The 26,314-nt window shown below is 37.3% G+C and overlaps 3 protein-coding genes across 3 annotated transcripts; all 3 read left to right on the top strand.

The window, feature by feature from the left end:
• Positions 1-2,740: 2,740 nt before the first annotated feature.
• On the top strand, positions 2,741-6,188 carry LOC115451684 (chymotrypsin-2). The gene is made up of 5 exons (XM_037437414.1): positions 2,741-2,886; positions 3,315-3,552; positions 4,364-4,598; positions 5,045-5,218; positions 5,941-6,188. The coding sequence occupies exons 1-5, from the start codon at positions 2,835-2,837 to the stop codon at positions 6,088-6,090; spliced, it is 849 nt and encodes a 282-aa protein (XP_037293311.1). The 5' UTR covers positions 2,741-2,834; the 3' UTR covers positions 6,091-6,188.
• A 3,707-nt stretch (positions 6,189-9,895) lies between these two features.
• LOC115454848 (chymotrypsin-2) lies at positions 9,896-16,704 on the top strand. The gene is made up of 5 exons (XM_037437412.1): positions 9,896-10,025; positions 14,636-14,873; positions 15,108-15,342; positions 15,812-15,985; positions 16,475-16,704. Exons 1-5 carry the CDS (start codon positions 9,974-9,976, stop codon positions 16,622-16,624), a joined length of 849 nt encoding a protein of 282 aa, XP_037293309.1. The 5' UTR covers positions 9,896-9,973; the 3' UTR covers positions 16,625-16,704.
• Positions 16,705-22,046: 5,342 nt separating this feature from the next.
• Positions 22,047-25,116, top strand: LOC115454722 (chymotrypsin-2). The gene is made up of 5 exons (XM_037437416.1): positions 22,047-22,203; positions 22,797-23,034; positions 23,446-23,680; positions 24,016-24,189; positions 24,912-25,116. The coding sequence occupies exons 1-5, from the start codon at positions 22,152-22,154 to the stop codon at positions 25,056-25,058; spliced, it is 846 nt and encodes a 281-aa protein (XP_037293313.1). The 5' UTR covers positions 22,047-22,151; the 3' UTR covers positions 25,059-25,116.
• Positions 25,117-26,314: the final 1,198 nt, after the last annotated feature.

The following is a 26,314-nucleotide window of genomic DNA, read 5'->3' as shown; positions in this document are numbered from 1 at the left end:
ACATTTTCCTCTTTAAGTTTAATAAAAAATTTCCATCAATCTTTACATAAAAGTATAGTGCAAATGTTAACAATATATAAAATAAACTCTGCTGAGTAATTGACTTGAAAATTACTTCCTAATGGTTTAAGGATTTCGGACCATCCCGTGTACACAATAAATAAATCATAATATTTAAGAACGATAATCAAATCTTCCACAGTTTTGGAGATTGATTTTCAAGGAAATTAACGGATTACCGGTTCTTTACCGTAGATATCTATAGACCTTGGATAGACGGGAATACACTTTTAGGTGTTACTGATAATTGGACGAAGATACGCAAAAAGGATCCAACCCACAGTATGGTCGGAAATGAGCCGAGTATGCCAAATTAGTTCGAATCTATAAGGTCTATACTTTCCATTAGTAAAAACATCTTAGTCAAAATATGTTAATTTGAACCTTTTATTAACAAAATATAAAATAGAATATTAATGAGCAAAAATACGTTTTAAACTTTAATCTTCACTATTTCAAAAATGTCATTTTGTGGGCCGGATCCTTTCTGCGTATCTACGTCAAATTCTACTCGGTCCCTGTTATTTCCCTAGTAATAGCAGATTACGTTTAACAGCTACTAACACCGATTCCAAACAAAATAGCATAATTAGTAATTATAATAAAATATTTATTTTGAACCATTTTTAAAAATACAGATACAAAGTCAACAAGTCAATCAATCGGCTAGAGAAAAGGTCTCTCGTCAGTCAACACTATCTGATCCCACTCCTCTCACCATCAGGTGTAGTGGGGTCATTATCGCGTGCTCGTATAAACAATACGTATTGTCTATTTCTGTCACCATAGCCTTACAATTCAAGTTTATGACATTCATTAGCCATGGAAATAAGAATTATGATACATAGTCTAATATCTCAAAAATACGTACATTATACCCATCAAGTGATTGGAAATTCGCTGCTTTGAGCGGCGATGCTTCATTTCTGAGCAGTTGTGTAGCATATGAGGGGAGCAACTAACACTTCATTTTACTTTATATTCAAAACTTTTTTATTAAAATTATACCACCTCCACAAGCCCCTAAAAACCAAAATAATTTAACATTACCTATATAATGGTTACCAATTTTGGAGTCGGTGTCCAATAAAAATTAAACATTGTTTTCGTACATTTGTTTATGTTTTAATCTAGTTTAACTAACCATTTGAATGACTAATGTTTATTTTTAATAGTCACCGACTCCAAAATTGGGAACCAGTATATTACGTAATGTTAATTTTTTTTTTTTTTTTTTAGTGGGTTTTGAAGGCGGTTTAAATTTTTGTTAAAATCTTTTTATATTAAGCTTTTTGTGTTAGTAAAAATCAGTGTACATTGAGTACATCATAGTTGACGACATCATTTTAAGAATTTTCCGATGTATCTCCGAAGTCAAGGGTCCAACAACAATGAAATTTATATGGGACCACACGGGAAGCACCAGCTTTCGAATAAAAAAGAATCATCAAAATGGGTTCGCCCAGTCAAAAGTGCTGAGGTAATAAACATGAAAAAAAATACAGTCAATTGTAAAACCTCCTCCTTTGTTTTGAACTTGGTTAAAAATTACTTCCTTTTTAGATTCTATTGCGCTTACCGGAATTAAGTTCTGTGGAATTCTACAAGTTTTTGTAATAATTGTAACTAGTAATAGTTTCCATTATGGGTTGTAGCAATTATTAATTTTATTATGATTTATAAATGCCTTTCTATACGGTTTCTATAGGTTAAAAACCACTCCTACAAGCTTTAGCTTGCGACTCCACTCGTGTGAAAAAGTTTTTCCGGAATAAATATTTTCAAATTTTAAATGTAATAAATAACAGCCTACAAGTAGAAGACAAAAATATTTATTTTTCAGATTAAAGACCTAAATACTCGCTGCATTTACGAGATGGCACACATAAAAGGATAGTAAAATATATTATTTATTTAATATGACAGACATACAAACAACAACTACATACTGTCTTTAATGGGACTAATGCCCTACCAATCCACGGGGCCCTGGACTGCAGCCCTAGAAGCTCTTATATAGTTCCGCGGCTGTTTACGAAGCCTTTTACCCGATTTCCGAAGAAAAGTAATGTTTATCTTCTCATGGCGTGGACTCTCTAAGCATATTGACCTGTGCGGTTAGCCCATTCATAATTCTCTAAAGCCACCAGTGCGTGTCTATGTTAATTCAATTTGATATAAATTGCAATTGAAATTCTAAACAAATGTTTACGTGACACACAAATATTTTTGATCGATCAAATATAGTCTAATATACCTTCAACATAAGACTTACATCTTAAAAGTCAGGTCTATTCTCTTACTAATTATGGTTAATATTCTCTATTAACTCGTATTTTTGTCTCTCTTATTATACTCAGTCTTATTTCATACTTACTCTTATTTCAGATAGTTTTTCAAAATGAGGATACACTGAATACAGGATAACTATTTAACCATTATATAATAACTTTTCCTCTAAATGAATTATAATTCTAATCACGTAGCTGCACTTTTTATTTGTTGTTAAAATATTTTTTTAAGATATCAGCTCTTAATTGAACATTTTTAAATGTTTTTCCGTAAAGCTATTGTATAAATGTTTTTCTTTATAATTGCTTAGTAGTTTATACAGATCCCAAGCAGCGTATATTTATTCACACTTAGTTCATGACTACAACAATACACTAGATAACCCAAAAATATAATCAACCCGAAGCGATATCACAATTTTTAGGGTATATAAAGAAGGTATTAGAAAAGTTAATTTACAACTTGAAGTAACCTTAATCAAAATGGTCATTAAGTTTGCATTATTTTTGACAGCCATTTTGGCGGGAGGCCATGGTAAGCAATTCCTTTATACACTCATAAAAGTCAATAAATTTTCGTGTGTTAAATATAGCAATAAGTAAATACATTATCTGTTTTCTATTTAAAAATATGTACATATATTTCGTTTTATTTTCTTAACTCTTTTTACACTTTTAATTATTATAATTAAGAAGCGTTTATTTGAAAAAAATATTTTAAGAGCAATATTAATTATTTAGCAGTCCGATTTTAGTGGCATAAACCTTACTTATTACTACCTCTAAAATAAAAGATACAATTTGTTTACTTATATTATGACTTTGTTACATAACGTCTGAGAAATATTAATCGTTGAATATATGTGGCGACCAAATACAAAAGTCAAGCTACCACATGTTAAACAAAACAGTGAATTTAATTGAACATTGTGAAACCCTTAGTCCACTTACGTTTATTTTCAGCATTACCAAAACCTTACGTGGAGCGCGACATGTCTATGTTCTTCGAGCACGTGAACCCCGAGGCTCGCATCGTGGGCGGACATGCGGCTCCCAACGGCGCACACCCCCACATGGGTGCTCTCACCAATGGCGCTAACGTCAGGTCCTACCTCTGCGGGAGCTCCATCCTCAGCCGAAGGACCATCCTCACCGCCGCCCACTGCATTGTCGCCGTACTTAACGGCAATACTCTCAGCAGGTAACACATATACTGGTTATTAATCTGTTGTTAAGCAGGTATTGCGACTCTGCTGATTATCCTTGCTTTGCTCTATAATAAATAATAACAATATTAGCCTTGTATTATATACTGTTCCACTGCTGGGCACGGGCCTCCTTTACTACTAAGAGGGATTAGGCCTTAGTCTACCACGCTGGCCTAGTCCGGATTGGTAGACTTCACACACCTTCGAAATTCCTATAGAGAACTTCTCAGATGTGCAGGTTTCCTCACGATTTTTTCCTTCACTGTTAAAGCGAACGATAATTCACAAAGCTTTGCTCTGTTCAAATAACAATTATATTTCCATAATCTCTAACATCATGAAACCGAATTGCATCCCATTTCACAATTACGTATTTTACAGTATGTGTGTGAAAGAAAAATGTTTGAATTATTATATTTAGATCAAATTTGGCACATAAATTGGTTAAAACCTGTATTCACAAACATTGTTGAATAAGTACGGAGCAAATCTGTGATAATAAGTGTTTTAAGTGTTTCTCAGTGCTTTAGGCATGACAGCCTTAGCAGTGCATAGGCATCGCTCTTATTACCTAATATTGAGATACAACTTTACTTCATTGGGCTGTCCGATAAATAAAGCTGAAAGTAGTCAACAAAAAAAAAAAATTGCCCACACTAGGCGTTCAGGCGTACTATGCTCTTCTCGTTGTATTATTTGTGAATACGCATTTCAGTCTTGTAAGCTAAGTCTAGTTTTGCTTCAAGTGACTGTATCTGTAAGTATTAAAAGGTATACTAACACGAATCTACGTTTATGTTCTAGCTCTTTCCGCGTGACAGTCGGCACTAACCGCTGGAATTCTGGCGGAGTCATGCACGCCTTCCAGAGGCACTTCATCCACCCTAACTACAATTCGGCCTTGATCACGAACGACCTGGGCATGCTCCACACCTCCACTAACATCAACTTTAATAACCTCGTCCGGGCTATCAATATTAACTATGATTTTGTCGGAGAGAGGGTCAACGTTAGAGTTGCTGGATGGGGAAGAATCAGGGTACGTGGTATATCTTAAATAAAAAATACTGAGTTACTTATTATTGTCTCTTTTTACTGCTATAATATTACAAGTATTCAGTGAGACTTTCATTCCATGAACGGAACTTCACGCAGGAAATACAAACGCTAGTTAAATATAACGAGTTAGTAAAAAAAAATCTTAGAAACATGAAAATATTAACTAACATTTTGTGGCTTCTATATGTTCATGATGTCGTCAACTTGTAGCTGAACTGATTATGGTGTCACTAGCCATCCGGCGAGATTACTCGTCTTGTCATAGAGTTGTAACAAGAATTAGAGTTAAATCAAGAAATGTTTTAATAACCTGCACTAGACCAGCTTGGTGGACTAAGACCTAACCCCTCGCAGTAGAAAAGACCCGTGCCCTTCAAAGTGTAGTTCATAAAGCAGGGCTGATATTAATAAACGCGTTACTTCCAGGCGGGCGGTGCTATCTCTACCAACCTGCTGCAGCTGAACACGGCCACCATCGACGGTAACCGGTGTGTACAGAACGTGCGCACCGTTGCCGCTAACCTAGGCATCTGGGCTCCTCCCGTCATACCATCTATCGAGATCTGTACATTCCACTCCCGCAACCACGGCACCTGCAATGTGAGTATTTGGTGGTTGTTTATGAGGAGGATAAAACATTTCATAACTTGTGTAGTTCAGATTACTAAAATCCAGTTATATGATACGGGAAGTATTAACAGGCCTTAAATAATTTGAAATGGCGCAGATATTTTTCATGTTTTAAAAACACTGAAGTAGGAATGGAGGTAATACGTAGTTTTTATAAAAGTGCATCCAGAGGCTCACCGCTTGGTGATTTAAAGTATATGCCACTGTTAATGTAAAGGGGTTGCAATGACGGGTGTAAGGGCGTGATAAAAGAACATAGGAGTGAATGAATCAAACTAATTTTGCGATTATTTTATTCCCCACGATTCAAAAGATTATATTATTATACTAGCTTATCTAGTTGCAAACGTCCCTATCCTTAAGATTAAAACGCCTCCTTAGATCATGATTTTGTCACCCGCATTGTCATGAAGGGAAGTGGACAATTAATATTTCCAACTCCTCCCTATATTTCTATTTGATTATTTTCGTTGCGGGATAGTGACAAACTAATTTTCCCTGAGACTCGCCGAGCTTCACTGCTCGGTGTCATAAAATGCGTGCCACTGCTGATCCTGGCTTACAGGAGTTGTAGTGGTGGGTGTGAGGGCGGGAAGGTCTCCATAAGATTCGAAAGATTTTCAGCCTTATAATCAAGGGCAGTGCGTTAAAACCCTAACGGAGAAGATGCTATTAATCTGAATATTGTGCAGGGTGACTCCGGCAGCCCGCTGGTGCGAACGGACCGCGGTCAGCAAATTGGTGTTGTGTCGTGGGGCCTGCCTTGCGCATTAGGCGCTCCTGACGTGTACGTAAGACTCAGTGCCTTCAGAGGCTGGGTCCAGGGTAACACGCTTACGTAACGTCTGCGTAGTTGATCAATTAATAGTTTTGATGTGTCATCAACATAGCCGGATTTTTGTACTAAAACTATTAAATATTGATAGGAATTATAAAAAAATGTGTTTTTTTGTGTGTTAATGACGAGATCAGTAAACCCTAATGTCCTAAGAACTTCGCTTTTAAACAATACAAAACACTCTGAACCTAATTACGTTACTTTATTAATCGGGTCAACAAATTCGATATAATAACTATATTAATTAATAATTGAACAATGTTTATAAATTAAATAACGGATATTTATTATTGGCCGTTAAAAATGGAAAGAAAAGGAACAATGTCTATGTTTTAATACACTGACAGCAGACGTAGGTATGACGCGACAGAGGTTGATGCCGGAAGAGGCACTACCCTATAATGTTGGTCTCATGATTTCCAGTAACTATACTTACTAAAATATCCTTCAATTCGTAACGCAATAGCGTTTTCTAAGCCTGGCCCCAGAAATATGGAGTAATATACATATAGCAACTTTTTCTAGAACCATAAAAAAACTTAATGATACATCTTTGATGAAAGAATGAATGAAACACTTTATTGCATACACCACGGATGGCGAATCAATGGCACGCGTGCCAATATAGACAACATGCGTGCGTATATTTAAAATAATTCTTTCACAGCTCACCATGTACTTGCATTGACATTTTTTCAAGTTCACAAAGATGAGATCTCAAAGCCGTAATCTACCTATCTCGGGAAAATATATAGCGGTGATTTTATCCCGGAAATCTGTTTCACGCGGACGAAGCCGCGAGCAAAAGCTAGTGGCATACATAAAAATGACACCGTAAGTCGTAATTGACAAACACATTCCTGCAAAAAGTTATCATTAAATCTTTCATAAAGCTTGAATAACATGAAAAACGCCTGTTTCATTATTTCTGAGCAAATGTTATCTCACAAATATAAGACGACCAGTGGTGAAGGGCCCATACAACCCAATTCTTGTTGGCTTTCCTTCCGAAATTGATGTAAACTTTAATTGGAATGATTATCAAACTGTATTTATGCATATTTGTAGTACCTATATGTTGTGTTGAATTTCCTTTCAGCAAATATTACCTTGGCCATTGAAGACGACCGACTATAAAAATCCCGCTGTCAGAAGCTCCCAAATAAAAGATAATTAAATAATTATTTGACGTTAGTTTGTCTAGTAGGACAATGCCATTTACTGGATCTATGTTAAACAAGCCTTTCATGTAAATAGACTACCTCATAAAACGCCTGTTATTCTATAAATTGAATTTGCCTAAGTGTGATTAGTTGCTTTTGGGTCTGAAGGTTCATGAGAAACAAGTAAGTGTTTCAAATACTTTTGCATTTACTTCAAATTATATTATCAACCGTAAGATATTTCCGCTCTAAAAATGTAGTAAATCCAATGATGGCCACGATCCTCAGCCATGAGGGACCGACTACACAGAGAGTGAAACATTTTCAATAATTAAAAATGTATGCAGGACTATAGAAATCACTTCAATAGAAATTAAATATACCCTTTAATAGTTACCTAAAGTACCACTAAAAATATTCAATATGTACTTTTATTCCATGTAATTTACGTAAAATTGCATTTAATATAAGTTTTTTCCCTCTGCGTTCCGGGCTCTTGAAAAGGAGCAGGATATATCCATCTTCTTCAAATATATGAACCCTGGCTTACCTTTGCTGAGTTTGGCTGTCGGGCCGAAATTCGGCTAAGAAGGAATTAATTCATTCGCTTGATCCTTAAATATTTGACTTTACAAGTTGTAGTAAAACCTGCTGTATAAATTCCTATTTTAAATTTTAGATCGACTACGAAGAATACTTATCTGATAAACGCAATGATAAAGTCCCCTAAAACCAATTCCGTTGCCTGCATGTAGCAACCGAACCAAACCGAGCTACGCAGCATCGCTTCACGTGACCAAACTGAGACATTTTTTATTAAGTCACAGAAAAGTGACCCCACAGCACCTGATGGTAAGTGGTGCGGGGTCCAGAGAGTGCTGAGTTATGAGAGTTGTTCATCCCTCGCCAGTCGACGTAATCATGTCGGTTTATTTGAAGCCGGATATACACAGGTTGATAATGAAACTTGACACATTAACGTGGGCACCTATAGTGGGTTTTATAAAACAAAATCCTGTCACAAGCAATAATAATACTACCGCTGTACAAACACCGGTGGTTGGTTTTCTGACATCAAATTGTTTTAATGCGTTGATAAACACGTTAACTGGCTACAAATATTGTCGAGTAGAACTCCATTAATGTAGTACCAACTTACTATTTTAACTCACCAACTAAGGATGCATTTTGGCAGAGGTAATATTTGATAATGATGGCGCAGAAGGCGCAGAGCATTACGTTTTCCAATAAGAATTTCTAATTTCCCCTTATTCCACTATTGTTTGTTACAATATTGCTACTAAATCTACGACGTAATTGGTTTTCCAATTTCCCTTTATCCATCTGATATTTCAATGATTTTCCATAAACCCTAAACTGAAAAAGCATTAGAAATCTACAATATAAAATATAAATCCCCAATTTCGATATGAACTAATTTTCACTCTAGAAGGCTTTTGTATCTTTTACTTCAGCTTTAAATATATTGGTTTTGTTCGGAATTGCTAGCTAAGCTAAATAAATGCTTACATGATCAAAGATACGTAAATAATATACAAAATTAATTTTTAATCACTGTTTAAAAAATTGGCAACAATAATAACCTGTTACGCAATTTTTTAATAGTCTTTGAAAACGGTTTAAATTTTATTATTGATAAACTAGGAGTCGTAATAATTTGATTAAGGTTGAGCCTAGGACTTTATCAGTTTCGCAATATGAAATAAAAAAGGTATTTTTGGAAATTGTCTATAGTCTATACAAACCTTAGACAATAATTACATTTAATTTTTGTAATCGTAGTGTTAAGTCTGCCGGTACTAATAAATAAATAAAATAAACTCTTAACAAATGTTTAGTTTGATATCGGCTTTAGGACATCCTATATAAAGCGATTTTAGATAAGTTAATTATTAATAACGTTCTCCGAATATAACGAGATAATTTTATAATCGTAATATTTAAGAACCAATTTAGGGTTATCTCTAGAAAAATACTACTGTCGCCTAAACTATATTGATGACTAGTTTCGGCTGCAGCTCCGCCCGAGTGAAAAAGTTTTTCCGGGATGGAAAGTAACCTATAAGTCTTATGAGTGATGTAGTTGTCTATCAATAAAAAAAATCAAAATCGGTTAAGTAGTTCCTAAGACTAGTGCTTTCAAACAAATTATTCTGGTTTATATGTTAGTATAGATTATAATTTATTATATTAAGATATCAATTTACCCCTTTGTTTTGAGGACCACCTCACCCATATCAGGAGACAGACCGCACTAGGCAGCACCCGCAGGAGCAGTTGCGGACGACAGCAAGACACTTCGACAAAGAAACGCGCCGAAAATAACAATGCGAAACTTTAGTTGCTATTGCCAATACCAACTAAAGCCCCCTTTATATTGTTAGAGCCTCTGCCCAGTGGTCGCCCAACGTTTTCCTTCTCTTCGAGCCGCTCAACGCCGTGTAGTAAGGCCAACGAACCCAACATAACCGTTCAATCGCCCCCCATGAGGACGTGATAAACCACTTTCTTTTAGAAATAAAAGATTCAGGTACCTACGGACCCTACGATACAGAAATTCGTTTCACACCTAATACTTTATCAATGACTGTTCGATATCCTATCGAAGTAATCAAAATAGGCTCGAGATAATCAAATCTGTATGGTGTATATATAAACGGATTTCAGAGAATCTAATTAGCTAGTTGGGCAGTCCAAGACAAAATGGCGATTAAATTTTTAGTTCTTCTGGTCGCCATTTTGGCGGGGTGCAATGGTAAGATATCTTATATATTTTTTCAACACGAAAATGTGCAATTCTTCTTTAATGTGAGTCGTGCCAATACTGGCAACCCTTAGTTTTATAACTGCAAGAACTCAAAAAGGAAAATATTGGCCTCATGTTTTTTTATTGTTTACGGAAAGCACACAAATTCAAAGCCCAAAAAATGGAACTTCAACTCAATTTGTACAAAATATTGAAGTCAAAAAACAATAATAGGCTCCATGCTATGTATCACCAGCAAGTATATAGTCCATGGACAAAAATTGGAACTAAAATTTGTATTAGCATGACGCCAAGACATGCAAGAGGACGTTATATAGATGTTACTTGCGACGGAGCAGTGACATGCACCCTTACGTCAAAAGAAAAGGCTGTTATAAAAGTATTCTTGTATATGTCAGCAAGGTAACTAATTCAATTTATAAAATGGCAACATCTAACTGAACTATTTCCTAATTAAAGGAAAGTTTGAGCACGCAAAGGATCTGAAAAAAAAACCTACCATTTCGAAAACTATGAGGGAAGACCGTATTTGTCAGAGTGTGTGAAGAGGACTTCATATTTTAGCTATTAATATAGAAATTGTTACTCGTCGATGGTCATGGTCGCTAGCCGGACTGTTGTGTTGGTCGTTCGGCCGTAGTCTTGGTCGTTCAAAAGTTAGTGTCATAATAACTATCTTCATGATCGACTAAATTGCAAAAGTTAGTTGTTTACAATCCGATAAACGCAAATATACGGGTTCGACTTACGGGTGTGGTAGTCGGTCTTTTGGGTTCCAATTTAATTATATAAATGTTCAAGATCTCAGGCCTGAGCAAACTTCCAGCCAAGTACCTTTTTGAAATTAGGACTTTTTATACCAACAACCTTAGTGAATTTCTAGGTAGCAACTTTCTGGGAGAGAAATTTTCAGCTTCTCAAATCTTATGTACTTAAAGTTTGAAACCTTTCTCTGAATGTTTATAGATTTCAGAAAGTAGATCGTCTCTATTCATGTCAGCTATATTATGTTCTTTTATCCGAGTATCTATATTTCAGTTACACTTTTATCAGAGAAGCCATAATTACATTCTACTATATACAAAATCCATTATTTTTGCAATTAATTATGTATAATATTCACGTGAAATTAAATAATCATTGGACTATAACGATTAATTACAATTAACCATATCATAATCGTAGATTATTTATCAAGTGATTAATAACTTATCTATAACCGTATTAATTCAATGATTAGTGAGTAATTAGCTTGTACGAGGGCTATTCATGCTCGTTTTTCAACATTTGAACAACATAGATTATAAACTATGAATAACAAATTAAAATTCATGAATCAGCATTTCATTCGTCGCTCATTGCTTAGGTAGCTAGTGAAAGGCTGGTAGGTTAGGTAGGTTAGAACTTCTATCGTCCTCACCGGTGAGGATCGCGACGCTTTCCTCCCTTTGTGTTTATAAGATTAAATATATCTTTTTTATTTCTTCTTTCCTGTCCATCGAAGCTGGCTTCTTTGTTTACTTCAGTCTTTCATTTTTTATATGTTCAATATAGTTACTTATATAAGCGATTTTATTTAAATAATAATTAAATATTCTCATGTACCTTATCATAAGTAGAGCTATGTTCGCCTACGTGATGAATAAAGCTCTATCCACCTTGTTATTTTTTCACTTTTATTATGTTACTAGTAACCCTGACCTGACTTCGTCTCAATAGCAGAGCATATGCTTAAATTATTTTTTGTCTTAGATAGTAACTGTCTTGGGCACTTCATTTTTCGGCGCATATAGCAAAAATTATGTACTGGTGGTAGGTCTCTCATATGTGAGGGTCCGCCTGGGTAGGTACTACCGCAATGTTCTGCCATCAAGCATCAGTGTGTAGTCACCGTCGTGTTCCGGTTTGAAGAACATTGTAGCCAGTGTAACTATTGGACATAATAAGACTTAACATCTCATGTCTCAGGATTGCTATGGCAGTGGAATACCAAACAATACTTTGTAATTCACGGTGTTACTTACATGGTGTTTCTACTGTTTATGTGCGGTCTTATCGCTTACAATTAGGCGAACGGCAAGCTCGTCTCATCCTTCAAAATAATAAAAAAAAATGCGTGACCGAGGGCGCCGCGTCGATGTGAGACCACTTGAATTTGTTTTGTCACGCAAGTTTTATTTTTCGATAACTCTTATGGAATTCATTCCAAAACGCTGTAAAAGGCAATTATAAAGTACATGAACTGATAAAGGTAATTAACGTATTTAATTTGATAAGGATTATATTATCCGTCTATTTAGCTTTTCAATTACCACATTATATTATATGACCATTTTTAAGAATTAAAAGTAGTTAGCTATCTCTGAAACACCTGCTATCGCGGGCTTTTCTATAGACTTATAAAGAAGAAACAATTCCACCATACATTATTTATGGCCTTCCCAGGGTCTCAAATTATCCCATTCCAAATTTTATTGAAATCTTTTCGGTAGTGTTTGACTTTATTGCGTTCAAGCAGACAAACAGCGCGGGACTTTGTTTTATATTATTTAAGGATTGGAAACACAAATGTTAATGAATATATAAGCTAATAATTTATTTGTTTAACACAATGCCAGAATTGTGCATACTAAAGTTTATTATAATATTTACGCCTTGGTAGGAATATGGATTTAATATACCAATAGCCAATAGGTAAAGGTATTTTAAGCTGTTCGATAAATATTCTGAATGATACGTATCACTATAAAGCTATGTTATAATGATTTGCAATAGGTTATAGCAACGGAGTATCACCAAGCTATAAGTGGTGCCGTTGACAAAAGCGTTCTTGGCGTGCCCGTCCCGTCATGAGGTTTATAATCACACTAGCTTTTGCTCGCGGCTTCGCCCGTGTTATAAAGTTTTTCAGGCTAAAGTTTTCCGTTATAAAAATAGTAGTTTCCCGGGAGCCTATGTTCTTCCCAGGGTCTCAAACTGTCTCCATACCAAATTTCATCTTAATACGTTAGGTAGTTTTTGAGTTTAACACGTTAAGGCAGACAGATGCAGCGGGGGACTTTGTTATATTATTTAGAACTTTTTAAGTGAAACAATCCCGTCATACATCATTGTTGCATAACTTTAACCGTTTACGCAGCGCAGGCAACGGAAGCTCTCAAAACTCATAATTTGCCCCGTTTTTGCAACATGTTTCATTACTGCTCCGCTCCTATTGGTTATAGCATGATGATATGCCTATAGCACTCCAGGAACAAAGGGCTATCCAACACAAAAAGATTTTTTCAGTTCAAACCGGTAGTTCCTGAGATTAGCCATTACTGCTCCGCTCCTATTGAATATAGCGTGATGATATATAGCCTATAGCTCTCCACGAACAAAGAGCTATCCAACGCAAAAAGATTTTTTGAGTTTGGACCGGTAGTTCCTGAGATTAGCCATTACTGCCCCGCTCCTATTGGGTATAGCGTGATGATATATAGCCTATAGCACTCCACGAATAAAGGGCTATCCAACGCAAAAAGAATTTTTCAGTTTGGACTGGTAGTTCCTGAGATTAGCCATTACTGCCCCGCTCCTATTGGGTATAGCGTGATGATATATAGCCTATAGCACTCCACGAACAAAGGGCTATCCAACGCAAAAAGAATTTTTCAGTTTGGACCGGTAGTTCCTGAGATTAGCCATTACTGCCCCGCTCCTATTGGGTATAGCGTGATGATATATAGCCTATAGCACTCCACGAACAAAGGGCTATCCAACTCAAAAAGAATTTTTCAGTTTGGACCGGTAGTTCCTCAGATTAGCGCGTTCAAACAAACAAACAAACAAACTCTTCAGCTTTATATAATAGTATAGATTAGCTATTACTGCTCCGCTCCTATTGAATATAGCGTGATGATATATAGCCTATAGCTCTCCACGAACAAAGGGCTATCCAACGCAAAAAGAATTTTTCAGTTTGGACCGGTAGTTCCTGAGATTAGCCATTACTGCCCCGCTCCTATTGGGTATAGCGTGATGATATATAGCCTATAGCACTCCACGAATAAAGGGCTATCCAACGCAAAAAGAATTTTTCAGTTTGGACCGGTAGTTCCTGAGATTAGCCATTACTGCCTCGCTCCAATTGGGTATAGCGTGATGATATATAGCCTATAGCACTCCACGAACAAAGGGCTATCCAACGCAAAAAGAATTTTTCAGTTTGGACCGGTAGTTCCTGAGATTAGCCATTACTGCCCCGCTCCTATTGGGTATAGCGTGATGATATATAGCCTATAGCACTCCACGAACAAAGGGCTATCCAACGCAAAAAGAATTTTTCAGTTTGGACCGGTAGTTCCTGAGATTAGCGCGTTCAAACAAACAAACAAACAAACAAACAAACAAACAAACTCTTCAGCTTTATATAATAGTATAGATTGTTATTGTTTTTAAAAATAACTTAGGAAGATATCAATATAGTTATTTGGTGCATTGACGAGGTTTTCTATTAAAATTCACCACGTAGTATATACGTTTACTGTTCTTGAAATCCTTCCATTTAAATATCTAAAACATATAAGTATCATGTAACCTTCAAATATTTCTCTCAGCCTTCCCAGCTCCTGAAGCAGAGCAGGACATGTCCATCTTCTTCGAGCATGTGGACCGCAACGCGCGTATTGTGGGCGGTACCCAGGCCGCTAATGGCGCCCATCCTCATATGGTCGCTTTGACCAATGGAGCAGTCGTCAGAAGCTTCATATGCGGCGGCTCTATCATCACCCGCAGGACTGTCCTCACCGCTGCCCACTGCATCGCCGCTGTCGTCAGCGGTAACACACTCAGCAGGTAATTGTTCCTCAATATCATTGTCAAGTCATCAATCCTTTTGTCCAACATGACATCGGTTTCCAGACCCTCTCTATTTAACATAGAGCATAATATTATAGAAGTAATTGAGCACCTTAGTCCATGTTTTTAAAAAAGTCTAAACGTAATGTAAAATGCACACAGATTTGACGTTTAATCACATTATCATTTTAATAACATTAAATACCTACTAAGTTACTTACATTTTTTTAGGAACCTCCGCGGGACTGTGGGTACCAACCGCTGGAACAGTGGTGGTGTGATGCACGCCTTCCAGAGGCACGTCATCCACTCTAGCTACAACGCTAACACAATCAAGAATGACATCGGCATCCTCCACACCTCGGCCAACATCGCCATGACCAATGCTGTCCGCGCCATCGTTGTCAACTACGACTTCATCGGAAACGGAATTAACTCCAGAGTTGCTGGATGGGGAAGAATCAGGGTACGAAGCTTGCTTAATGATAATAAATTACATCATATTCCTCGTGCCCCAAAGAATATTTTTCAATACATTACATACATATAATTAACCACGCCTTATCCAGGCAGAAGTTTTACATCACCTAAATTTCGCCAGCTACATTAGATCCTATGTAATAGGGGTGATATTGTTTCTATTTACCGAGCCCGACCCGAGCAGACTCGAAGCGAATACTGGGAGGAGAAGTTCGATATCACTTTTCCCGACCCGGATTTCTAACCTAAAACCTCAGCGCGGTAGCCACCGAGCACGCAATACAACTACGCCACTGAGACCGTCAACATTGTTTATCGTTACATTATTATACATTTTATTAAATTTTAGATTGTGAGAAAGACTAACGAAATTACTTTTATTTTCACAAATACTATTTACCAACACATACATATTATGTACATCAAATTAAAACAATAATTAATGATATTTTTAGGCCGGTGGTGCTATCTCTGCGAACCTGCTCCAACTGAACACGCAAACTATCGACGGTAACCGCTGCGTGCGTGACGTCGCCAGTGTTTCCGCCAGCCTCAACATGAGAGCTCCTGCTGTTGACCCGAACGTCGAACTATGTACCTTCCACTCTCGCAACCATGGAACTTGCAACGTGAGTACCGTCACTCACTTTTTCTACATGCTACTTGACAATATATAATCCACCAATGTTACCATACGACAGACTTGTTGTTACTGTACCCGAAGACTGGCTCCACGAGCTCTAAGTATAAAAGTAGGGGCAAGTCATAAAATTGTATGCGCATCGGCTACGCAAAACACAGCGTATGATTTTTGCTGCACTGTTGTAGCGCTCTTTATCAATGTTTCAATGTAATTATTTGCAAATAAGTTAGAGAAAAAGAGAATTTGTTTTTTATAGAACAAATCTTTACAGACACGTTGCTGGAAATAATATTACATTGGAATGGTATTTTATTTCAACTCTCGCTTATTAGAAGATGTATCTGGCTGCGTATAGCGTACAGGCTCAAAAAGTAGCTAGTATTTAAAGAATGATCATCATTTTTCCTTTTTCAAAGAATGTATGTTTTAATTTTTGTATGTTTATTTCTAAGAACTATACTATTATTCATTGCAGGGTGACTCCGGCAGCGCTCTGGTCCGCCTTGACCGCAACCAGCAGATCGGTATCGTGTCGTGGGGTCTGCCTTGCGCCCTGGGTGCCCCCGACATGTTCGTCAGGGTCAGCGCCTACAGGAACTGGGTCCAAACCAACACTCTCAACTAAACAATTGCTATTCCACTTTAATGTCACACGAGTGCGTTTAATAAATTGTTATTGATTATTAAACGTATAAACTTATTTAATATATCTTTTTATTTACTACATTTTACATCCACATGAAGATCCAAATGTTTTTAACTTATTGTGCACATCTCAAATCATTAGGTGTGAAGTAAATTAAATAAAATCATCTAAAATATGTATGACTTTCTGATGATTGCATCATAATATAGATCCTTACATATGAAATTGTCGTTTTGTATGGGAGGAACACAAGGTCTTTTTTTTCGTAATATATAATTAATTAATCAATGTATGCACCATTGTTATCTATCACTTTTGTCAACTTATAGGGAGTTCATTGATCCCTTTTCTAAAAACACCATGGGGGCGAAAATTAATAAACTCTCTGAACGCGATTTGGACTGACAAATCGGAGTCGAATTTTTTCTTGTAAAAATTATCCAAATTACGGAAAAAGTGGTAATCTGTTGGCACAAGGTCCGAGGAGTACGGTGGATGTCGCAGACATCCGTCGTGCAGAGATTATGTATGCCAATTCGATATATTGATTTATATTTAGGCAAACACAAAGTTAAATGGAATAAGAAATAAATACGTTCGACCCTTACGTCTCCGTACAAGGTAAAGAAGGATCTAACATAATGAAATACTGAGTCTAAGTAATCGTCTATGAAGGGGTCAAGCGGTTGTAGAGGACATTTCAAATGAACTCACAAAATGCCCTTTAATCTAGATCTATGATGTCACGTAAAAGTGTAAAAGGCATCGAGATTGATTGATTTGATTAGCTCTTACTTTGAGACCTATAGGTCTTCGAGTTTATGGGGCGAATATCCTAAATGGGATCTAGGTAATCATTGATGATTAAAGACCGATAATGCCTTCATGTTTAATCATTCGTGTTGCTTTTTTTTTCTTTATTTTGTTGCAGTGGATTCTCGAAAAATATACGCAATTATCTAAGATTAAAGCGTCGATTAAAGTGAAAAAATGTTTAACGATACTATATGTTCATGTGTGCATTAAGTATTTTCGCTTCTTTCCAGGCATTCGGAGATACAAGCGTTAACATATATTCCAAAATTTTAATCTCCTATGTGGTATAAAAATAAATGACAATTTCGTAAGTTATAAAATCATAGTTCATATCCAAAGTAAATAAATATAATATAAGCAGACGAGCAAATAATATAAAATTTCTGCTCAGCATGAGGTCATCTCTCACATCATGAGATAAAACTATCAGCACATGGATATCTCTCATAGCATATTCAGAGTAAAAAGAAACGATCGGTAAACAAATACTTTATCAAATATATTTTTTTAGGATCTGTCAAAAAACTATCAATGTATACCTAGATATTGGTATACATTCAGTGTTTTAAGTTAATAAAGGTACGACATTTGTCTCTGACCCCCACTAAATACCAGAAGCCTAAGACAACTTGCAAACTTTTCTATTGTATTGTCTTCTTATAGTGTTACTAAATTCGTGCTTGAACACGTGATTTATCGCACGGACATTTTTTTTCTTATTAGCCTTAACGATTGTACAAAGACGTCTTATCCATCCACCATTCCTTTACTTTTCTAATCAGCAAGCACTTTAAGCACTTCAGGAAGAGATTTAGCTTAGTTCCTATACCTTTTTTTGTACGGGCATGGAAAAGTTACCCCACTGAAATGTCGACTCACGAGAGACATGACCCCTCAACAGTCGACACAATTATGCCGGCCTGTAGGAACCGGATATACACAGGCCGATCCCGAGACACGACACACTTACGTGAGACATCGTGACGTGTTTTAACACCTTGTGTACGTCACGATCCGGGCAGATATAAAATATATCCGCCCTGTGGAATGGGGGCGTTTGGAGAATTCCACCACGGTATCCCCTGCCTGTCGTAAGAGGCGACTAATAGGGGCCACGAAGGGGGTCGTCGGCGGGCAGCAGGGGGCTGTCCGCCCTAGTGCATTTCTGTGCATTTTTGCACATTTGTCGGTTGACCCCCGGGACGGACGGCAGTGTGTAGTTGGCCTCACGCTGCCGTAGACGCCGAGGGCGTCCTTCGGTGCGCGGGGCTTCTGAGCCCCCCCTATAGGAGACGGGCCTCAAGGCGGCACCGCGCAGGGGCGGCTGCGGTCGCAGACTAGACACTTCAACGTCAGAGGAAGCCCGCAGCCGTCCCTAATGCGCCGAAGAGGGTCACCGCGGAGATATAAAATATATCCTACCACCAGCCTGCAGCCTCAACCTTTTTGCGACGCTTGCCAACCGGATATTATGCACCCAAAATATAGATCTAGATCATATATGACCGGCACGTGACAATTATCTCGTTCTTGCGTTAATTGATACACGTTGTTAATCCGATGATAAGATACTAATACTTGGCATATATGAAATACTCTAAATACATACGTACACAACGAAAAACCAGTATAAATTAGTATCGTTGGGCCGTATTTATAAGTGCGTAGATAATATTCTGAGTTTAGAAACAACATATATTTTTATAAGAGTTGAAGCCTTAATCTAGTTTTATATTCAGTCTTATGTTTTGAACATGGTGCGGTCGTTTGTTTATTGTAATGTAAGTAAAACAGCACCGCAGCAATTACTAATTGTTTCATGTTACAGATAAATATGTATGGCATATGTTTTGATGGAAGACCAGTGCTTCTGCCCCCCCAACACACATAAAAGACGGGCTAGGGGGGCAAGGGCGGCTACGGACGACAACTTAAACACTTCCGTCGGAGGAAGCCCACAGTCGTGCGGCATACAACGGAAACACTCAAAAAGAATAATTTTTCCCCGTTTTTGAAAGATTTTCCAATGATGCTTCGCTCCTATTGGTCATACGTGATGTTACATTATAGCCTACAGCCTTCCTCGATAAATGGGCTCTCCAACACTAAAGGGTTTTTCCAATTCGAACTAATAATTCTTGAGATTCGCGCTTTCAAACAAACTCTTAAGATCTATATAATAGTATAGATTTAAAATTAAAATATTTATTAGTAAACATTCATATTTTAAAGTTAGTAGGAGTGAATCGATTCTCAAGTTGCTGTAGTACAATTTTAATTTTAATATCCATTATTGCAAATATTGAAAGACATTACGGTATGTAATAAAAAAATGCTATTAAAGCGACAACACATAATAATAATAATAATAAGCCCGCAGGGGCGGCTTTGTGGTGAGCTGACGGTGAGTGGCGACACCACGTTCACTGACTCCGTAGGGGCTAAATGAGACCCCCTGACCCTTGGCTTGCCTTAACTGGCCGGCTAGGGATGGAAGTCGCAAGAGCTAAGAACCTCAGCTCCAGGGTGGAAGTGCTCAATCTGCGTAATAGCGAGGACACCCGCTCCGGGACGCGACAGCGACCCGCAATGGTCAAATCGGTGCACACCTCTCGACACCCTTAAGCCACCAACACCGGTGTTGCGTCCTTGGCTTACGCCACTTATGGGATGCCCATCTAGTGGGGGGCAAGTCACCGTCTGCCTTGAATACATAAGATTAAGACATTTTACTTGGCAGGCGTCCCGCTGTCTCAATCAATAGCCCAGCAACCAGTCCAGCTATATCTCATCCAAAGACCCAGTATAATTCCCATCTTTTCTGCAATAGTCCCTGCACCTTGCAAGCGCTGTCTTTGGCTGTATTTCCTCCATAAGTACAGACAGAGAGAGTATGCGCAAGGTGTATAAACCCCAACTAGAGTAATGTATCTTAAAGGGGCCTCTACGTGTTGGATCCATGACCGGCCTTTATGTCGTGATTTCCCGCATGAAAGATACAACATAATAATAATATCACCCCTGTATTATATACTTGCCCACTGCTGAGCACGAGCTTCCTCTACTACTCTACAACACATAAATTTGTTCAAAATAATAAATAAATAGACTACATTTAATAACGATTAATACACCCTACGATCAGACGGGAGGTAATCATCATCGTCAGTCATGATTAAGGTTCTTAATCAGTTTCATATCTCGAAAAAAGGTTTTAAGGCATACAAGAACCAAACACTACACATCATATATTTGTTTTCATTATAAATAACATAAAAATATCCCGATATTCTGAAATACTTATATTAAATTTTGATCGCGTGAAATAAAGATATGAACAAAACACTTTAGGTGGCGCTAGGTATTAACTAGGTACGTCAGATCAAATGAATGAAAAAACAACCAATGGTATTGAACCCCCAAACCCACAAACATAATATTTCATTGAGAAACATTAATATCTGGACGGATGTTGATAAAATAATTACAATATGAATGCTTGATTATATTATGGCCCATTGCTTTTGATTGTTCTTGACAAAGGGTTTTGATATCACTGGTCTACAACAAAGTTGCCTTTATATAATATATTTATGTAATTTTACATGTTGAATGAAAATGTATCTGAAAATACGTACTCTTGTTCATTAATTACATATTAAATGGTACAAAGATCGATAATTATAATCAATAAATTATCATATTAATGATAAAATTATTAATTTCTTTTTGAGATAATTGGCGCATATAAAGTAATTAGTTATCCATTATTGCGTCACCTTGTCTGATTATCATGTACCAGTTGTTGGAGAAAAATGTAGTTTTCATTTTGAGTCGAATATGTTAAAAGGCTGAGTTACTACTTAGCCTTTAGAAACTGCTTAGTTTCACAATTTCCAAAGAAAAGTAAAAACTAATAAAAATCGTGAGTACATTTTAATTGAAAATGAAAGAGAATACAAGGACAAGCGAAAAACAAAGAAAATCTTAATTAGATTAAAATACTTTATAAATATTTCAAAATTCTCAATTTAAAGTTAATAGCCACAATTATTTTTTTTTTTCAATATTATTGTACTTTAATATTGCTTGACGTCAATATTTATAAAATAAGAACTACTTATAAATATTGTTAGTGTCGTATTCGGACACCTCAAATACATAAAAATATAGCTTATACAAAAAGTTTAATTTTGTAGACAAATGTACTCATTTACTGATTCTCTCACAGGATTACGCTATTCTAAAGGTCAAGATGCTAACCCTATTTTAGCCCTATTAGCCGTTTACACAATCATGCCTGACGGAATTTGAGTACCGAGTCGAGATCCAAAATGTATAGCATATAGATCGTGAACCATACATTAATGGCTAGAAGAGTTTGCTTACATCATTCCTTCTTCTTCCCCATCTTAATCCCTTCATTCCCTTCCTTAGGGCTGTTGCAGTTAAACACCAAGGCCCTTCTATATCCTCTTTGACGGAACCTCTAAGGTAACGGCCTTCAAAAATAGTCAATACGCAATCAGAATAATCAATATTAATGTGGTTATAGCTTTATACATAATCAATCTATTATAATTTACGATTTATCAGTAGACACTTCAAATGTAATCGAATTTAATAGATAATATTTATTCGTAATATAAATACGCGTTGCACAAGATTCAGTGTTACTTCGGGCTACACAATGTACGTGAAAGTAGCACTTCTGTTGGTAGCCCTCGTTGCGGGGAGCTGGGGTGAGTGTACTTAAAAAAATCCTGCCTCCTTGTTAGAGGATTATGAGCTTCTCGGTTCGATTTTCAGGGTAATAAAACGAATATTCTAGGGTATTTAAAAAAATATCACGTCGCTCATTAATTGCTTTCTGTTTTTTTCGAGAAATCGTGATAGTTTCGAGATTGGTGTCGAGAAGTCCTGATGATAATCCTATCAATCACCATAGGACTCATGTATCTATCAACCTTTATGTCCTCAATATGGATGCTTCTAATATGTATTAAGAGTTTCTCTCTTTTTGTCTCTATCAGGTTCTAGAAACTCATTTATTTATCGTATCTTATATAAGCTTAAACAATACTTTTTTACTTTTAAATTATGTATTGTTAATCCAGAATTATTCCTCGTTAAATATCTTTTATACGCATTTGGCATTCGTATCTACCAGTCGTATGGCCAACTAGATCTTTTTTTTATCTAGACTTTTAAGGTCAATATCATCCATGGTCTAATCATACTCTTCACAAAACATAAGCCCATTTCCATGTACGCCGTTTAATATATAGAAGCAATGCCATTCACTGCTTACACTAAATCCTAAATTTTATTCCAGCCTTCCCAAAGCTCGAAGATGAGCAGGACATGTCCATCTTCTTCACGCAGCTCGATTCGAGCGCGCGTATCGTGGGTGGTACCCAGGCCCCCAGCGGAAGTCACCCTCACATGGTGGCGATGACCACCGGTACCTTCATCAGGAGCTTCAGCTGTGGAGGCTCAGTTGTCGGTAGACGTTCCGTTCTGACTGCGGCTCATTGTATCGCTGCTGTTTTCAGTTTCGGTTCCCTCGCCAGGTACGTTTCGTTATTACTGTATCATCACTTTGTTGCTTTCATATACATTAGATATATATAATAAAATAAATAATAATAATATCAGCCCTGTATTATATACTTGCCCACTGCTGAGCGCGGGCCTCCTCTACTACTGAGAGGGATTAGGCCTTAGTCCACCACGCTGGCCTAGTGCGGATTGGTCGACTTCACACACCTATAAAGAACTTCTCAGATGTTAAGGTTTCCTCACGATGTTTTTCTTCACCGTTAAAGCGAACGATAAATTCACAAGGAATACGCACATGATTTTAGAAAAGTCAGAGGTGTGTGCCCTTGGGATTTGAACCTGCGGACATTCGTCTCGGCAGTCCGTTCCACACCCAACTAGGCTATCGCCGCTTATATATGTAAGAAATTATTTTTTCCCAGTACCCTCCGCTTGACGGTCGGCACCAACTTCTGGAACCAGGGAGGCACCATGTACACCGTCGCTCGCAACATAACCCACCCCCACTACGTCTCTGCGACCATCAAGAACGACATCGGTCTGTTCATCACTCACAACAACATCATCGACACGACTGTCGTCCGCAGCATCCCTCTTAACTTTGACTATGTGCCCGGTGGTGTTCTCACTAGAGTCGCCGGATGGGGCAGGATCAGGGTAAGAAAAGTTTTTTGTATCAAACAAGAAATATAATGAAACTATGCAAGTCTATAAAGAAGACGGTTTATAAATTCTTGAAATTGATTCTATGATGACGAAGGTAAGATGAATAGACTTTTTAGTAAAGATTTATATATTATATGAATTTTGAGAGAATAATCTAGTTTTCGCGATACTGAACTAAATAAGACTATTTTATGTTAAATTATAACCATGCCTACTGCTTTTCCCAAAGCCAAGGTGAGGTTCCTGGCATGACATATTTTATTAACATACTTTTACAACAAACTTTCTATAATTGTGATTATGCTAAGTATCCATTATAATTGTAGACCGGCGGTGCCATCTCTCCCTCTCTGCTGGAGATCATTGTGCCTACTATCAGTGGAAGCGCATGCGTAGCCAGTGCAATCCAAGCTGGCATCGATCTGAACATGAGACCACCTCCCGTCGAGCCTCACATCGAGCTGTGCACCTTCCACGGTCCTAACGTAGGCACTTGTAATGTGAGTACTTTATCATTTAGTAACAGATGGTATTGAATAAGTCTAAATATAATGTACACCAATGAGAGTACTGTTCCATTATATCTGTCCTGATGCATCAGCTGAAATTAGAAGGCCAGTAGTCAGAACGAGTTATTATGGCGAGTTACCCAATAGATCGATCTGGAAATCTTTGGGAGAGACTCATGTTCAGCAGTAGATATTCTGCGGCTGATGATGACGATGAAGCAAGAGGTTCTTATTAAGATCATATGGCTGCATAGACATTGAATATGTCGTTACTGTTTAGATAGATACTTAATATTTTAATTATTAACTAGATTTCTTAGTGCACTACGTTCATGAACATACACTTACAAAAAACTCCACCACGTGGTAGTGTACTCAAGTTGCTTGCCGGCTATTTCTATAATCGCTAATGTATCATCCTCTCTCAGGGGCCGTCCTGAGCCGAGGCCGCGACCCTTAAGAGGGTCGCCCTCAGCATGGTCACTTAAGGGCTCGCAGTACCTAAAGCACTCCGCACCCGCAAGACCGGTGTGTTTGTATAAGCCGGCCCTGCCGGGTTAACAAAAAAAAGCCCAAGTTTGGAAAAAAAATGCCGGCTATTGTAATTAAGTGAAAACAAAATGTTACCAGTACTCTTTGTTCTATGGTTGGCAAGAACTGTCTTGATGGTATCTTAATAGATTAGGGTATTCACTTACCGGCGTCTATTCCAGGGTGACTCCGGCAGCGCTCTTGCCCGCCTAGACAACGGCCAGCAGATCGGTGTGGTATCGTGGGGCTTCCCGTGCGCACGCGGCGGTCCCGACATGTTCGTCAGGGTCAGCGCCTACCAATCCTGGCTGCAGCAGAGCATCGTATAATCTCCGAACCGAACCTGATCTTAACTGTAAATAAAATAAGCGATACCAAATCAAAGAAGTTTGTTTTTAAGTTGTTTTTGAAGTGTCTTTGCATGCTTCTATTGAAAGGAAATCAAGACCTATTTCTGGAAACAAGTATATGTTTTTGTATAATCATTTGGCAATGCAGAATTGTACTGAATTATGAAGGCGAATGGGTAACAAGTGTTACGGTCGAGAGATCAACTAGTATGATACTAACGCTTTGTCTATACCTACCATTAAGAACTAGTGTGTGATATATAAGTTTATTTTAAGTTCTGTTAATTGCTATTACTACGGTTTAAACCCTTACAGTTATTTGAGCAAAATAGGTATATACAAGTTCCTCACGTCATAGATGTTTAATTTCGATTTTAATAAACAGATTAAAGTATTTAATCAGCATACCTACGATCTATTGCGATTACGATTTGTAATCTCCCAAAGATTTATTAGGCCTGTAATACATTTAAAAGCAAATTATAATATTACTACGAATTAACGAATGAATAACATTCAACCGCTCGCGGTTTCACCCGCATGAAAATCATTTCCGCTGGATAAGTCGCTGGAACACAGCCCGATGTTAGCGCCATCTATTTTAAAAATCAGATTTATTATTTGCCATGAGAGCTAATTACCGGTACAGAAAGTAGCTTATGTGTTAATGCAGAACATGGTCTACCCGTGTGCCAAATTTAATCTAAATCCGTTCAGTTGTTTCTGCAATTATCTCTAACAAACATACAAACATGTAAACTTTTTCACAGATACTGGCATTTATAATATGCGTAAGATTGTTAAGCCCTTTATAATTGATACCACATTGATACCCACGATAAAAGTTTCGTGTCTTAATGCGCGATTAAAATACTGATATATGAATGCACATTGCACAACACTCTCACAAAAATGGCCACTCTGTAGAAATTAAATCTAATATGGCGCCTATAGCTATCATCATTACCTGTTAATAAAATACACACACACACACACATGTATCACGCCTTTATCCCTGAAGCGGTAGGCGTAGGTATAACTAAAGCGGTTATAATTTAGAATTTTGTAACAGGAGTTAAAGGTCAAAACAGGCACTACTACAACCCCAGTATTATATACTATCCCACTGCTGGGCACGGGTAACAGCAAACGGAAATATTATATTGTTACAGCGCCTACAAAAAATTTAACGGCAAATCATTTGAATAAATATTTATTAGGTAGCTTCTTCAAAG

This window comes from Manduca sexta, chromosome 11, assembly GCF_014839805.1.
Source record: "Manduca sexta isolate Smith_Timp_Sample1 chromosome 11, JHU_Msex_v1.0, whole genome shotgun sequence".
NCBI classification, from domain to species: Eukaryota; Metazoa; Arthropoda; class Insecta; order Lepidoptera; family Sphingidae; genus Manduca; species Manduca sexta.
Note: the sequence above shows the minus strand (reverse complement) of the source record. Positions and strands in the feature narration are given on the sequence as shown.